Source organism: Ascaphus truei, chromosome 13 (genome assembly GCF_040206685.1).
Source record: "Ascaphus truei isolate aAscTru1 chromosome 13, aAscTru1.hap1, whole genome shotgun sequence".
NCBI lineage: Eukaryota > Metazoa > Chordata > Amphibia > Anura > Ascaphidae > Ascaphus > Ascaphus truei.
Window position 1 is genome coordinate 16,594,326 of NC_134495.1, and position 15,284 is coordinate 16,609,609.

The 15,284-nt window shown below is 42.9% G+C and overlaps 1 protein-coding gene across 4 annotated transcripts in view; it reads right to left on the reverse strand.

Annotated features, from left to right (window-relative positions):
• Positions 1 to 15,284, reverse strand: part of TMEM132C (transmembrane protein 132C) — a 225,421-nt gene that overhangs the window by 63,452 nt on the left and 146,685 nt on the right. For all 4 annotated transcript variants that reach the window (XM_075568706.1, XM_075568704.1, XM_075568705.1 and 1 more), the window contains one exon: positions 5,033 to 5,216. In XM_075568706.1, coding sequence (XP_075424821.1) covers positions 5,033 to 5,185 — 153 coding nt within the window. In that variant the 5' untranslated portion in view covers positions 5,186 to 5,216. The remainder of the gene's footprint in view (positions 1 to 5,032; positions 5,217 to 15,284) is intronic.

The window sequence follows — 15,284 nt, forward strand, 5'->3', positions numbered from 1 at the left end:
AAGATCCCAACATGTGTCCATCTCAGGCTCTAACTCCAACCCCCTGGATATCACCTGTGGTGTCCCGCAAGGCTCTGTTCTGGGGCCCCTACTCTTCTCAGTGTTCATTAATGATCTTCCCACAGCTTGTAAGGAAGCCTCAATACACATGTATGCAGACGACACAATCCTATATGCACACAGCCATAGCCTCTCTGACCTTCAACACATACTTCAGTCTGACTTTTTGAGACTCGTAAACTGGATTTCCCAAAACAAACTGTTTTTAAACACTGACAAGACTGTAACAATGGTGTTTGGGACCAAGACTAAATTTTTAAAGCTTCCAGTGACTGAGATCCTGATTAGAACCAACGCTAACACCACCCTAACCCCTGTCACTAGTTTTAAATACCTGGGCTTATGGTTTGACTCCCACTTAACATTTGGGATGCACATTGATACCCTGACAACCAAGACCTATGCCAAACTAGGGGTACTTTACAGGAACAAATCCTCCCTAAGTCTCCTGGTCAGAAAGCGTATCGCACAGCAGATGCTAATGCCAATTATTGACTATGGAGACATAGTATATGGCTCAGCACCTCAAACCCACCTTGGCAAACTTGACACCCTCTACAATTCAATTTGTCGTTTTGTTCTCCAATGCAACTACAACACACATCACTGCGATATGCTCAAAGAACTAGATTGGTCATCACTAGAGTCTAGGCGCAAAGTTCACCTTTCCTGTCTTACCTTTAAATTCTTCATGGGCAAGCTACCCAGCTATCTGAACAAGCTCCTCACCCATACCACTTGCAGCACTTATCATCTGAGATCAGACTCCAAAAGACTGTTTCATGGTCCCAGGGCTCAACAAAGTATCCGGACGTTCCTCCTTCTCCTACCATGCACCCCAAAACTGGAACAACCTACCAGAGACTCTCACATCCACCACCAGTTTACGTTCTTTCAAATCTAAGGCTGTCTCACACTTTAATCTGGTCTTTAACTGTTTCATACGCCCATAATATATATTTTCTTTAACTATGCACGCAATGTCTTGTATATAATGTATACCCTGTTCATTTATGTAACTGTATTTGTAACCATGTATTATTTGTTTTACTCTGTGCCCAGGACATACTTGAAAACGAGAGGTAACTCTCAATGTATTACTTCCTGGTAAAATATTTTATAAATAAATAAATAAAACATACTAAGTTATTGGTATTTCTTTGCAATGGTTAAATTGCTGCTCTTTCAATAAAACATACTATGTATATATATATATATATTTTATAGGATTATGCATCATATTACAACCTAGTGCAAAAATGTTGCAAAAAAAAAAAAATCTATTCCACTGGAAGCAACGGGGCACTTTTATTTGAAGTGATCATCAACTGTTATTAGCATATGTTATTGTCAGAGTGAGTGCACCTTTAAATAGAGTCATTATTTGCTGAATGTGTGTGTGCATCAAGGCAATATGCTACACAGCATAGCGAAGCCGGATTGTATTCTGCCACAGACCAGTTACCATATGGTCAAAGTGAACATGTTCACAATGAAGCCACCGCAGATTTAACAATGAATCCATCTTCGCATGAAGGCTATTAAACAAAGATGCCATGCACGGGGAATCACAACCCGCAATCCTGTGTGGTAAGCAGAATGCAAGACGGAGAAAAAGTGCCAAAGTCAACGCGAGAAAGGTCATCTAATGAGCCTGCTGTTAAAAGAGACATTTGTTCTACCCAATTACAACAGGAAACAAACAGCACAGGAGTCTCGTTTATTGGATGATTTACAAAGACACATTCATATTTGTGCTGTCCAGAACCGTCCTGAGGAAGGGACATATCGACCAAAAACCATCACGATGCTTCAATGCTTGACTTATTGCCAAATTTGCTTCCATTTTGTATTAGATATTGGTCATTAAACGATCATGCAGATCTATTAAACAAGGACGTTTGTACCATTTTCGACTTGGTGCATTATTTTGACCCCCAGAAACTTCCAATTTGACCCACATCCTATTAAATAATTTATAAGTGAAACTCCTTTATACTGGCTCATTCTGCGATTGACACCACTCCCCTGGGCACTCGCTGCTACATATCAAGCACGATGAATTGTCGCGGCCAAAAGATGGATGTTCATAATCCCTCTGTTACTATATGCTTTAATTGTGTATTGCGTTGTGCTTGTTGACACCGGTCGAAATACATGTGCTTTGTTTAACTCCTTTGTAGTGTTGGGCGACTCTCCCCAAATCCGTTTCCCGGATTTTCTCGCATTTTCCCACCCCCCAAAAATCCGTTTCGCGTTTTAAAATCCGCAAATAGATTTGGTCAGTATTAATCCACACGGATTCATTAAAAGGAAAAAAAACCGCCATTGGATACAACCCGTGGAGGGATTTGTAGAGTCCAAGCCACGGATTGCTGAATCTGCATATTGGATTCTACAAATCCGTCCACGGGTTGCAGAATTCGCGGAGTGTATGTGCAATAATAATAATAAAAAAAACGCAAAACGCGAATCGCCCTTTTATAAGATTGATCCGCTAAAATCCGTGGACCAAAGAAACCGGCAGATTTCCTGCGGATCCAAAATCGGCCCCATTTATCATTATGAGTTTACAATATGAACAGATCTGTTATTGAATGAGCCCCTCATGTAAATATATAAACTCTTTAGCCACCAAAGGGACCAGCAAAGAGTACTGCATTGTTCAGGGTGGGATAGAGTTAAGTCACATGGTTTTCAAAATACAAGAAGGTACCTGTAGCTTCGATGAGATGTCATTAAACACAAAGGTTTTCTGGCTAATAAAATAGGAATGGAACATATGGGATTTCTGAAAGGCTCTTTATATTATTTTATCTTGTTATAATACTTTCTAAGGCCGTAAATACCATGAACCAGGTAATTCCCCAAACCACCCTTCAGAGATGAATCTGCAACCAAATCTAATGTACTAGCAAATAATTGATTCTCTTGTATTTTGTTATATGCAGCAAAGGATAGCTAGGGGGAATGTCATACCACTGCTAATGGATACAAATGGACTGAATTTAGTAGTAGTTGAAGATATTGGAGATGTGAGAACAATGGGAAATACAGCAGGACACCAACATAGGAAGCCTAATTTGCTGGAAGAAGAAATGCAATGGAGGCTTGGCCAGTTTCAAATATGAGCGTGCAGAGAAGAACGATATATTCACGCACTCAGAATAAAGTCCTTACGGTTACTTTATTATTCTCCGATCCTTATCTATCTGCATTATCAAACAGATGCAAAATGCAATAGTTCCAATAGGTTCATTCTTAACAACAATACGAATCTGACCCGAGGGGAGCGGAGAAAAGTGGTTTGGAGTCACTTAGTGGGACCGTATATCAGTAAACAGATGTGGCCATCTAGTACTATACTGATCTTGTACAGAGGAAGGGTCTTACTGATACGCGGCCCCCCCAAGGTGACCCGAAAAGTCTTTACTGTGCCCCTCTGGGAGAGAACGACCTGCACTTGTATTACTGTGCAGAATGAACCTGTTGGAACTACTGTTTATTTCTTATTTTTATCTGGTTGATAATCCGAATGGATAATGATTGGAGAATCAGAAAGTAACCTTTTCAAGCAAATCATTTTTAGTGTGAGAAGATTGAATTGTTCTCTGACTTTCGAGCATCGGTGCACTCTCCTTTGTTCACTGCAACTTTGTTGTTTGTTGTTGACAACATGTTTTCCTTTTCTCCCTTTTAGGAGTGCATTAAGTTCTATTGACTTTTGGATAAATTTGAGCATGCACAATATAAAATAATAATAATAGTTTGTTCTTGTATAGCGCTGCTAGTTTTACGTAGCGCTCTTCAGAAACATTTTGCAGACACAAAGACCAACTCCAGTCCTCAAGGGCCACCAACAGGTCAGGTTTTAAGGATAAACCCCTGCTTCAACACAGGTTGCTCAATCAATGACTGAGCCACTGATTGAGCAACCAGTGCTGAAGCAGGGATATCCCCAATATCTGACCTGTTGGTGGCCCTTGAGGACTGGAGTTGGCCACTCCTGCACTATGGCATCAGGGTTTGGGAACCAAATGTAAAGAGCATGACATGCCGGGTGTGCCTGTGTGTTTGAGCCTAAGAACCAGATTTTTGCACTCATGATCCTTTTACTGTTCAGCAGGTTCCTTGTGGGGTACATTGAGGACGTTTTGACACTAAACATGAAACACTGATTTAAGGCTGTAGACGGGCTGATCAATTTTTTTGTTTTATTCTTTTTGGAAGCAGGAAAGTCTCCAGAGAGGAAACACATTGTTTTGAGCTCCAGGCCAGCCACCCTCCTTCCCATGTGCTCTTCTCCACAGTTGGGAGCTCAGTCAGGCTGCCAAATCTCGCTGGTACCACAGCCAATAGGAAGCTGCAACCTTACAATTGTGGATTTTTATGGGACAGCCAGGTAACTACACATGTGATATCTCGGGAACAAGGGGGTCTTTGGAGATGACAAATAACGTGGTTCAGCTCCGGAGGCCCACCTGGTTCCAACGCTGTTAAAAAAATATCTTGAATTAAAAGGGAAATCACTCCTAAGACTAGAGTGAACTAAATCCAGTCACATGTTTAAGGGATCTCATCTAGGTCATTGATAATTTTTTAACCCAAATCTGGCACCTATAAATATATTTAATTTATTTTTACTTGGGCGGTGTCTGATTTCCTCTAGCTGCTCCCTTCTGTGTGATCTACATACAGATCTAATGAGGCCAGGGGTTCTCAGCTCCAGTCCTCAAGACTCCTCAACAGGTCAGGTTTTATGGATATCCCTGCTTCAGCACAGGTGGCTCAACCAAAACTGAGCCATTGGTTGAGCTACCTGTGCGGACAGAGGGACTGATTGAGCCTCCTGTGCTGAAGCTAGTATATCCTGAAAACCTGACTCGTTGGCGGGGCTTGAGGACTGGAGTTGAGAACCTCTGAATTAGGCAAACACTGTGCATTCTATCAGAACCGAAAATAACGCTCTTACCATTGACAGGGGGACTATTCCGACAAGGTCCTTCTGACTAATGAAGATTTCCGATAGGACCATGTCCGTCGTGCCCTTTCCATAGTATTCCACCTGCCATGAGATAGGCTGGGTCCCGGACAGGCTGCTGAAACTGGTGATCTCAAAGTTCATTTGTATGACCTCATTAAACAGGTTGTTACTCCTGGTGGAGAAAAAAAAGGAAAAAATAAGAAGCATCTTCTGAATTAATCTACACAATCTAGTGATCACATATTTGTTTAAATCAGAGTGGTGATATTACAGCGAGAATTATTTATTCTGCTAAATTCCTTGACCTTCTTTAGTTTTGACAGGTTTGACATGTACGAGCATTTCAAACACGGATCATTCTGATTGGCTGAGACAGTTGTCCCTGTTACCGTGAACCTGTCTTCTAATTACAGTACCTGTCAAATGTTGGGATGTTCCATTCACCAACAATTCATGTGGGAGATGGACATGCATTGAATCGCAAAGATTACAGAAAATATTACGAAGCATTGGATCAGTAACATATTCACTGTAACCTTTTATATAAGGGAGAACTTTGCTTGCAGAATTCTTTACCATCCACACTACATTGTAGAGTATCAAGATAGATGCCACAAAATGAAGTACCAGATCTCAAAGAATCCAATGAATACAAAGAACTCCAGAGGAAGTTGCAAAAACAAGTGTAACAATGTGTATGTAAGTTGTTGGCATTGCCTTTCCCACTGTCCATGTGTCATGCTTTACCTGGCCCCTGACCAGAAGTAGGTCACGAGTTTCATGATGAGCCGAGCTGCCAGGACAAATTCAAGAAACAAATGGTCCATCACTGCACAAGCTGAGCCCCCCTTCCATACCCTGCACAAGCTGAGAGCCTCCCCCTCCCATACCCTGCACAAGCTGAGCCCCCCTTCCATACCCTGCACAAGCTGAGAGCCTCCCCCTCCCATACCCTGCACAAGCTGAGAGCCTCCCCATCCCATACCCTGCACAAGCTGAGAGGCCCCTCTCATACCCTGCAAAACCTGAGCCCCCTCCCATATCCTGCACAAGCTGAGCCCCCCTCCCGTACCCTGCACAAGCTGAGAGCCCCCTCCCATACTCAGCACAACCTGAGCCCCCCTCCCATATCCTGCACAGGCTCAGCCCCCCTCCCATACCCTACACAAGCAGAGCCTCTCTCCCATACCCTGCACAAGCTGAGACCCCCCTCCCATACCCTGCTCAAGCTGAGTCCCCCTCCCATACCCTGCACAAGCTGAGATCCCCACTTCCCAAACCCTGCACAAGCTGAGAGCCCCTCCTCCCATACACTGCAAAAGCTGAGAGCCCCCCATCCCATACCCTGCACAAGCTGAGAGCCCCCCCCCTCCCATACCCTGCACAAGCTGAGAGCCCCCCCCTCCCATACCCTGCACAAGCTGAGAGCCCCCCCCCCCCTCAAAAGTTGGTGGCGGGTCTGATACTATGCACAAATGGTTAGGGCATAAGTAAAAAGAGTCTCCAAACCGGCCATTCAGGGCATTTTTAGCCCGAAATCTGCACAGAAAGCCAATGGCGATATTTGCCCAAAATGGCCCAAACAGTTAATTCAGGCAATATAGAATTACCCCCTTAGTCTAGTCTTACTTAAGCACAAAACAGCATGTAGCTACCTACAGGGAAATAATACAGTCATTTTATATGACTACACACAATGCACATACCTATATGCTCCAATCCTAAAATCATGTGAATCGACACCATAATTATAACAACGCTTGTTACATTTGCATTTTTTTCCACTTCTGATGGTATTGGTTAAAAAGTGAGAACTGGAGGAAAACCCACATCAAATGAAAGTAAAAAGTCCATGTGTTGATCCATAAGAATTAATCAATGTGTGACTTTCATGATAAAAAAAAGCTATGGCAGCTAATTAACAAAACAAAAGGACACGATGTAGATCAGTAGTTTCCAACCTTGTTTTGGTTAAGGAACCCTATATTGAAATTGCGAAATTCTGCAGAGCCCCAACCCTCTCTAATAGCGCGTCTAATACCAGAAGCATTGTAAGGAACCCCAACCCACTTTAATAGCGTATCTGCAATTAGATGCATTGTAATGAACCCCAACCCTCTCTAATAGCGTGTCCGAGATCAGATGCATTGTAAGGAACCTCAACCCTCTACAATAGCGCATCTGAGATCAGATGCATTGTAAATTTTCTGTATTTGGTACAATTTTCAAATTACCTGAAAATTGCCTGTGGAACCACTGTTGAAAAACAGTGATGTAGATGGTGAGTTCCAATGCTATACATCAGTCAGATCTCAATTTACTAAGATTTGAAGTCCCCCAGACATAACATACTACTTCTGTAGTTTCTCAAGCCTCACCAAAATGCAGGTAAAGCTTCTCCAGATTTGAGGATCTCTCTTTATGGTACAATCCACGATCTTAATTTCTAGTCTTTGTTATACCAATTTACTCACTTATACCTTAACAATGTGCCCTTTCAGATGCTTCTACACTTCAATTAACCCTTTCAGCATACAAAAAGGTAGCTAAATGTATGAGTCAGCTTGTTGTGTAATTAAAATTCACCTCCCCTTAATCAGAGACCAAAGGTAACTGCTAGATAGTCCACCCCACCTTAAAATGCTTCACCAAAATCAGTGGCTCTCAAGCCTTTTGTTCCTCAAAAAGCACCACCAGTGATAATAATGAATGCCCGGGTCAATCAGTATATTAAAATCACTGCTCCTGGATCTGACAAGCAGACTGTCATGGACAGACCACCACTGGTGACCATTGTATAGAAGTGAATTTCAAAGGGTTTCCTTGGCCACCACTTTAACTTAACCATAAGTTCCTTTGTGTCTCCATCACTATGGATGAGAATGGATCACATCAACAAACACCTTTATCAAAGCTGTGCGCATGGATAGTTACCACACTTCATCCCCGATAGCTTAAGTGTTGCAGCACACTAGTTAGTGATAACAGATTCTTTTTGTTGGCCTATCTAAGCTTGGGCCCATCAGAATCAATACGCTCTTATTTCCTGCTTTTTCCAAAGGTACAGATAGCTCTTGCATGTTTTTTTTTTATTCCATACAATATGAAGAATGCATTATTAGAAAAGATAACCTTACATTAGTGAACTGCCGTGACAGTTTTTCTTTTATACATCCCTGTTTCATTCTGGTATTCACACCTGCGCATAGATGCTACATGTGCTAAAAGTCTTTTAATTGACATTTAAGGTGAAAATCCATCTAGAAAACAGATGCACTTAGGATAGGTCATTTTTTGTTATCCTTGAATCCAACACTGGCGTCTCGTTTGTTAATCAAGTGAATAGGAGGATTTCTTTTTCTTCCATTTCTCACCCTCTCCGCAGCAGAATGTATCAAACATTGTATGTGAAAGCCGGAGAATATTTCCCATCTTATCCCCAAAGGTGGTCAGCACCGAAACGTTGGATTTTTGTGACTGTTTTTAGTCATTAAATGACTGTTTTGCATTAATTCCTCTGCATCTCTTTTTTGGTGTGCAAAAAATCAGCATCCACCTGCATTCCCCCCCCCCCCCCCCCCCCATTTTCCATTTATGCTAGTACCCGGACCAGGTGTCCTGCCTGTAGCACCCATGCTTTCATTGCGCTCTTTTTTTATGTCCCCATGTACTTGGGGCGTCCCAAGCTGCATGTTCTTGGGGCGTCCCAAGCTGCATGTACTTGGGGCATCCCAAGCTGCATGTACTTTGGGCATCCCAAGCTGCATGTTCTTGATTCCCTCCTTATTGTTTGATTCAAGAATATTTCCCATGGTCATAAACCCCCCCCCCTACTCCCCCCAACCAAACAACCCCCATTTTGGGGGGGGGGGGGGAGATTGAAATCTTCAGCTGTCTTTATAGGAAGCCCTAGTATAGGAAACTTTAGGAAATGTGTGGCTAATAAGTAACGTTACTCTGCATTGTGCAGAAATTGCCACATTCAAATGTTTCAGAGGTTTACCAAACAAAATGCTACCTGAATACTGACTGCCCAGCCTGTCAATGTCTTATTCCATTGAATGTAGTCTCACGTTGAAAGGAAGGCTCACATATGGGTCAGTGCAGGGGTGCTCAACTCCAGTCCCCAAGCCCCTCCCCCGGTCAGCTTTTCAGGATATTCCAGCTTCAGCACATGTGGCTCAATCAGAGGCTCAGTCGAAGCAGGGACTCATTGAGCGGCCTGTGCTGAAGCAGGGCCTGATTGAACCACCTGTGCTGAACCAGGAATACCCTGAGAACCTAACCTGTTGGGGGAGGCTTGAGGACGGGAGTTGAGCCCCCCTGGGTTAGTGTCACTCACTGGACGGCTGCACTACCCGTTTTTGCACCAATGACCCTGATCACAACCCATTCTCACTCACTGAAGACAGAATTATATAACTAAAATGTCTGGCGTCTTAGGAAGGTTAAAGCAGCAAAACGTGAAATCTTATATTATTTTTTTAAAATAAATCCGTTCTGTAGTATTAAATAATAGTGACTGCTCTATTTTTCATTTTTTATTCAACTTAATGCCATTTTTAATTAGTTTTAAAGCATCCTTTGATTTCTATAGCAGGTTTTAGCCCACCTCCCCAGCAGTGCAAGATCTTGCAACACTTTCCTGCTTGTGATAATGTGTTGCCAATGTTCCCAGCAGTTTGAGCTGTAAACTGTAACAATAGATAATGTTACCATACTAATATAAGGATACATTATAGCTGCTGAGTTACACCGACTGAAGGATTGATTGAAACTGTAAGGCAGCCATTATGTTAGGCCCACAATCAGGATTTTGACAGATTTATAACAGGAGCCCCAAACAATTGCCAGCTTAGGTAAGAATGTAGCATTATACTTTGTCACATGTTTTACATACAATATAGAAATAAGAAAAAAGAAAAAGAGGGAAAGTATTATTTCTACTTTAACTCTACATACTGAATGTTTTGAAGTCCATAAAACTTAAAGTTCAAGATGTTACAAACCAACCTTAAAAAGAATGAATCTTATTGTCTGTAATTATGAAACCGGGTGGATGGAGGCAGAACTTCATACAAATCAGTCCAAATTCTATAATCTTCCTGCGGACATCAGAGAATTGATGGTACCCTTGGCAGCTGAGCTGTTTGCAATGTGCTTTTTGGCTTTCAAAATGCTGCCGTTTCCTTGATTCACAGTCTCTGGAAAAGCAGATATTTTCTCAGCCTGTCACAAAGCAGCATGATGCATGCATTCTGCCTGTGATTGAATACTTACATTTCTGCAGGTGTTAAATATGGAAGAGGATCACCCTGTTATGTTAGCCCAGTTTTGGGAACATATGAAAGAATAATCATCTTGACTTACAGATGAAACTCTTTCCACGAGAATGTTTCGGGATAGTTTATGGAAGGAAAGGTTGTTGTGGATAATGTACAATATGCTTCTTTCTCTGCAATTATATGGTCACACTAAGTGAGTACACATATCATAAAACAAATATACACATTATAATGTACAGTATACATGGTTCTCTGCAATTCCATATAATAAACCAAATATACAGATTATAATGTACATACTGTACAGGGGTGCAGTACCCATATAAGCAAAAAAAGCACCGGATTACATGTTATATAGGCAAGTAAGGGTCTCTATGCATAAGTACATGTTGGCATCAGGCCCACCAATAGATTTCCCAGTGATCCCCTCTGTCGACGGCCTTGCGAGCCCTCTTAGGCCTCGGCCATGTTACGTGCTTGCTGGCGGAAGCGCGCTCCCGCTCAGCACTGAGCCCCTAGAGCCGCAATTAGAGCGGCTTTAGTAGGGGCTCGCCTGCGCTTCCTCACGCTTGCGGAAGCGCAGGTCTTAGGGGAATTTAAAATTCCCCCTCTTGCCGGCGAGACAGGCCGGTCACGTGAGCGGTTCGCCCAATGAGGGTGAACCAGCTCCGTGACATCACTGGCCCGCCAACCGGCCAGTGACGCGCCTGCCCCCTGAAGGCCCGCTGACGGCGCATGCGGTAAGCAACCGCAAGGCCAGGGAAAGCACCCACTTTCCCTGAGCCTCAGTGCGCCTCAGCGAGCAAGCAGGGAGCATAGACTCAGCCTTACCTTTCACACAGCCTCGCCCTCCCCCTCCTCTATACCCCTCCTCTCCCCATGAATTTCTCCTTCCTCACTCCCTCTTACACCCCCTCTCCTCTCGCACTCTTCCCCACCCCCACTATCACTCAATCCCATTCACTCAATCCTGCATCCTCACACTCATTCTCCCCCTTTCCCCCCCACAAAACCCACCCACAATACACACACATACACAATACCCCCCACACACAATACCCCCCAACAATACACACACAACTCCCCCACAAAATACACACAATACAACTGAACCCCCCAAAATCCCCAAATATACACTACCCCCACAAAATATAAGAGTATAAAAAAAAAAGAGAAAAACAGTACACTGCCAGGGAGTCAGTTGGTATTAAAAATAAACTTCTATTTATTCAGCACAGATACAAAACATCACCCTAGGAGGTGAAAAAATCCCTCCTACGCGTTTCAGACACTAAGTGTCCTTTATCAAGGAGTATAAGGGACTGGGTGAAGGGGATCCTCTATATATACACCAAACAACCACGAATAAAGTGTTGATTTTTCGCGCCAAACACCTGCCCGCGCATCTGACATCATTGTAGGCGCCCGTGTGCGCGTGTACCCAGAAAACGCGGGCTCGCGCACCCCCGTGCCAATCCCACTCTAAGCCAGACCGTGCCCAGAAGCAGGATATACAAAATATATAGGAGGTGGTTACATCCACATCCCCTTGATAAAGAGCACCCTGAGTGTTCAAAACGTCGGTTCTATGGGATGTTTTTGACAATATAGCTTTTTGAAAACCTACCTTCTGAAGTCTGTCTCTACTTTATCGTTCATCTGGATGGTAATGTATTATCTACATATCTTTATGGGACTAGCACCCGGTCATCTTTGATTTTCTAATAGGAGCGCTTTCTGGTTTGTTTAATATATATATATATATATAAGACACACAAATATATATCAGAAAATAGCTGTGTTAGTCCAGTTGTGATAGTGCAGGATAAATGAGTTCTTCAGTATTAGGTGATACCTTTTAAATTAGACTAACAATTTATGTCATAGGACAAGCTTTCGAGAGTTCTCAGTATTGCTGACCTGAAGAAGAGAGGAGAACTCTCGAAAGCTTGTCCTATGACATAAATTGTTAGTCCAATAAAAAAGGTATCACCTAATACTGAAGAACTCATTTATTCTGCACTATATATATATATATATATATATATATCTGAACCCCGTTATAACGCGGTGCTTGGGGTCCACATATTGCCACTGCGTTATAACAAGGATCGCAAAAACAAATGGGTTCCGCCATAGGGGGAGTGTGTCTGGGGGGGGGGGGGAGGTGCCAGCGGCGGCACCAGCAAGATCCCCAGGATCTAATGATACACACGTGATGCTAAGCGGGACACGGCACAGCAAGAACAGAACGGTTGTTGATGCATGGTATGTGATAATAGCATTGCACCGTGAGCGCTTGTACATCGGCCTAAAAAAATCAAAGGAAAATAGATACAAGAAACTGGGAAAGCTAGTTAACACGACCAGTCTTTTGTCACCCACTTGTACATGGATATAGAACCACAGTTCTCCTATTTTCGGAGGGTATATTATTGCCAACAAGACGATGCAAAATTCAGTCATTATGCTGGATTATCGATGCAACATGTCTGTGAGTGGAGAGCTGGGGTATTTCTAAAGTCTCTTAGCTGGATGAGAGATTAATTGCCCCTTTGAGAAACAGACAGGTTGTTCTCTGCCAGGCAATCATTTATTAGACCAAGGACTGGAGTATTGACTGAGCTGTTGAGCCTGTCCTGCAAGGGTGATTTGGTGGGGGTAAGGGGAGGGGGGTACTGCGAAGGGTTCCGTGTTCCCCCCTGAGCCAGAATGGGGACAAATGTCCCTGCATCCCCCCCCCTTCCCTGTTGGCAGTCATCAGTCATATTGGACTGGAATCCTTAAAACTAGAGGGATCAGCAGAAGTAGGCAACACACCTCTGGAGAATAAACGCCATCAGTGATAAGCCTATCAGGTGGTCCAGTGAGCAGCACTACAGCCCACGAGTGTGTGTGTGTGTGTGTGTGTGTGTGTGTGTGTGTATCTGTTTCTTACCTGGATGAACTGGATAATTAAAGCACTTTTCCCAACACCTGCTCCTCCAACTATCACCAGCGTACTTCCCTACTTGGTGAGGGGCTGCAAAGTGAGCAGTCTGTGGTCACATCAGTTTCCCCGTGGTCCTAACACCCGGCAACTTCAGCCTAAAGCTGTATTCCCACTTATTAAGAGCAGCATAGGAACACTGTACATGTAGTTCTCTCTCTGCTATTAAAGTTTGTGTCATGCTATGGAACAATGTGTTACCAACCAGGGTATGCGGTAGCCATGCTCTGTTTGTCTGTGTGGAGCTTGTATGTTATGCAAATACTTTAGGGAAAAAACAGGAGCCACACTCAGACCGCGTTATATGTGGATCCGTGTTGTAGCAGATCGCGCCATAAGGGGGTTGAGATATATATATATATATATATATACACACATATATACACATATACACATATACACACACTATACAGAAATACCAAAATCACACTCTTGGTTCAAATACCCATAACATTAATACTTGAGTGCCAATAAATGCAAACGGCAATCTCTCATGAACTAAAGCTGTCCCTATTGATGCTGCCAACAAGGCCTCAATCCCACAAGTGTTGAGAAAATAGAAGGTTCACATGAAGATAGATCTGGGCGTAAAAATAGGACCAAATAAAGGGGACATAGAGTAGTACGTCCTAGCACACAACTCACTAAGAGTAAATATTGCACTCACATTTGGATGTCTTTAACATCGCATGTCTCCAATAGATTGGAACTGTTACTGCAGCGTGCAGGACAGGAACTGGGATCAGCACAGGAACTGTTGCCTCTGGATAGTCTTCACTCTCCCCTGGTGTCACTCGAGAAACCTCTCAATTAAGAAATATGGACGTTGCTAGTCCCATGCTGTGCTTAAAATCTGTGTGAACAGTGATGCATCTGCTTAAATGGGCTCCATTTGTATGGATACTCCAGGCAAAAAGTGACATATTGTGTGCTCATTTGCATGTCATTTCCCAGAATCCCTTGCTGCAGTTGAAGCACTATATGCTTGGTGATAATGGTTGAAAGGCAAGGGTGCAGACCTGTCTGACATGTGAATGTGCTCACAAGTGATATTCTTTATTGGCTATATGCTAACGGTGGAGGTTTTTTGTTGCCTTTTTCACTCACCATAACTTAAAATGTATATGTATATATTACACGGTATGCTTTTTAAAGTAACACTTGCAAACTTTTCCAAGATAATTAATTGGGAAGAAAAAGTCATCAATGAGATAAGTAGGAGAGGAGGGAGTGTAGTGTGCACAGAAAGGAGCATACACAGTAAGGCAGGGAGTGCAAAGACGGGAGGAGAGAGTGCAAAGAGGAGCATGGCATGATGGAGGAGAGAGTAAGATGGAGTAGAGAGTAAGGTGGGGAAGAGGGGACAAGAGACAGGAAAGCATTACAGGGAGGGGTGAAAAAAAAAGTGTAATGTTTAATCAACAACCTTTCAGATCTCCTAGATCAGCGTATGTTTGGCCGGGTACAGCTAATATATATATCTCACAGTAGAAGAAAAAGCATTGGGCCACTCCAATTCATCTACAAATTCATATTTGTTGGATATCCATTAAGAAATCGCTATGGGTAACAATCAGAAAAAGAGTCAAACAAAGTATCCATACATCAACAATCAGTAAGATCCACGATACATATGACCTGCACTCGGGTGATTGGCCTCTTTTAGGTGATATTTTGTAACAGCCTACTATTTATGTAGTTCACGGAAGCAGAACCGACATTTCCTACTACGTTGACAGCTGTCGTGTTAGTAGGGTGTGCCGCCATGCTCATTCAGGTGGTATATATCGTGGATATTACTGATCCTTGATGTATGGAAACTTGTCTTTGTGCTTGACCCTTTTTCTGATTGCTCCCTCGAGTGATTTTGTTTTTATGGATGCCAAATAAATATGATTTTTTTGTTTGTTGATGAATTGTAGTTGCCGAACACGTTTTCTTCTACTGTGATACAACGCTCATGTGT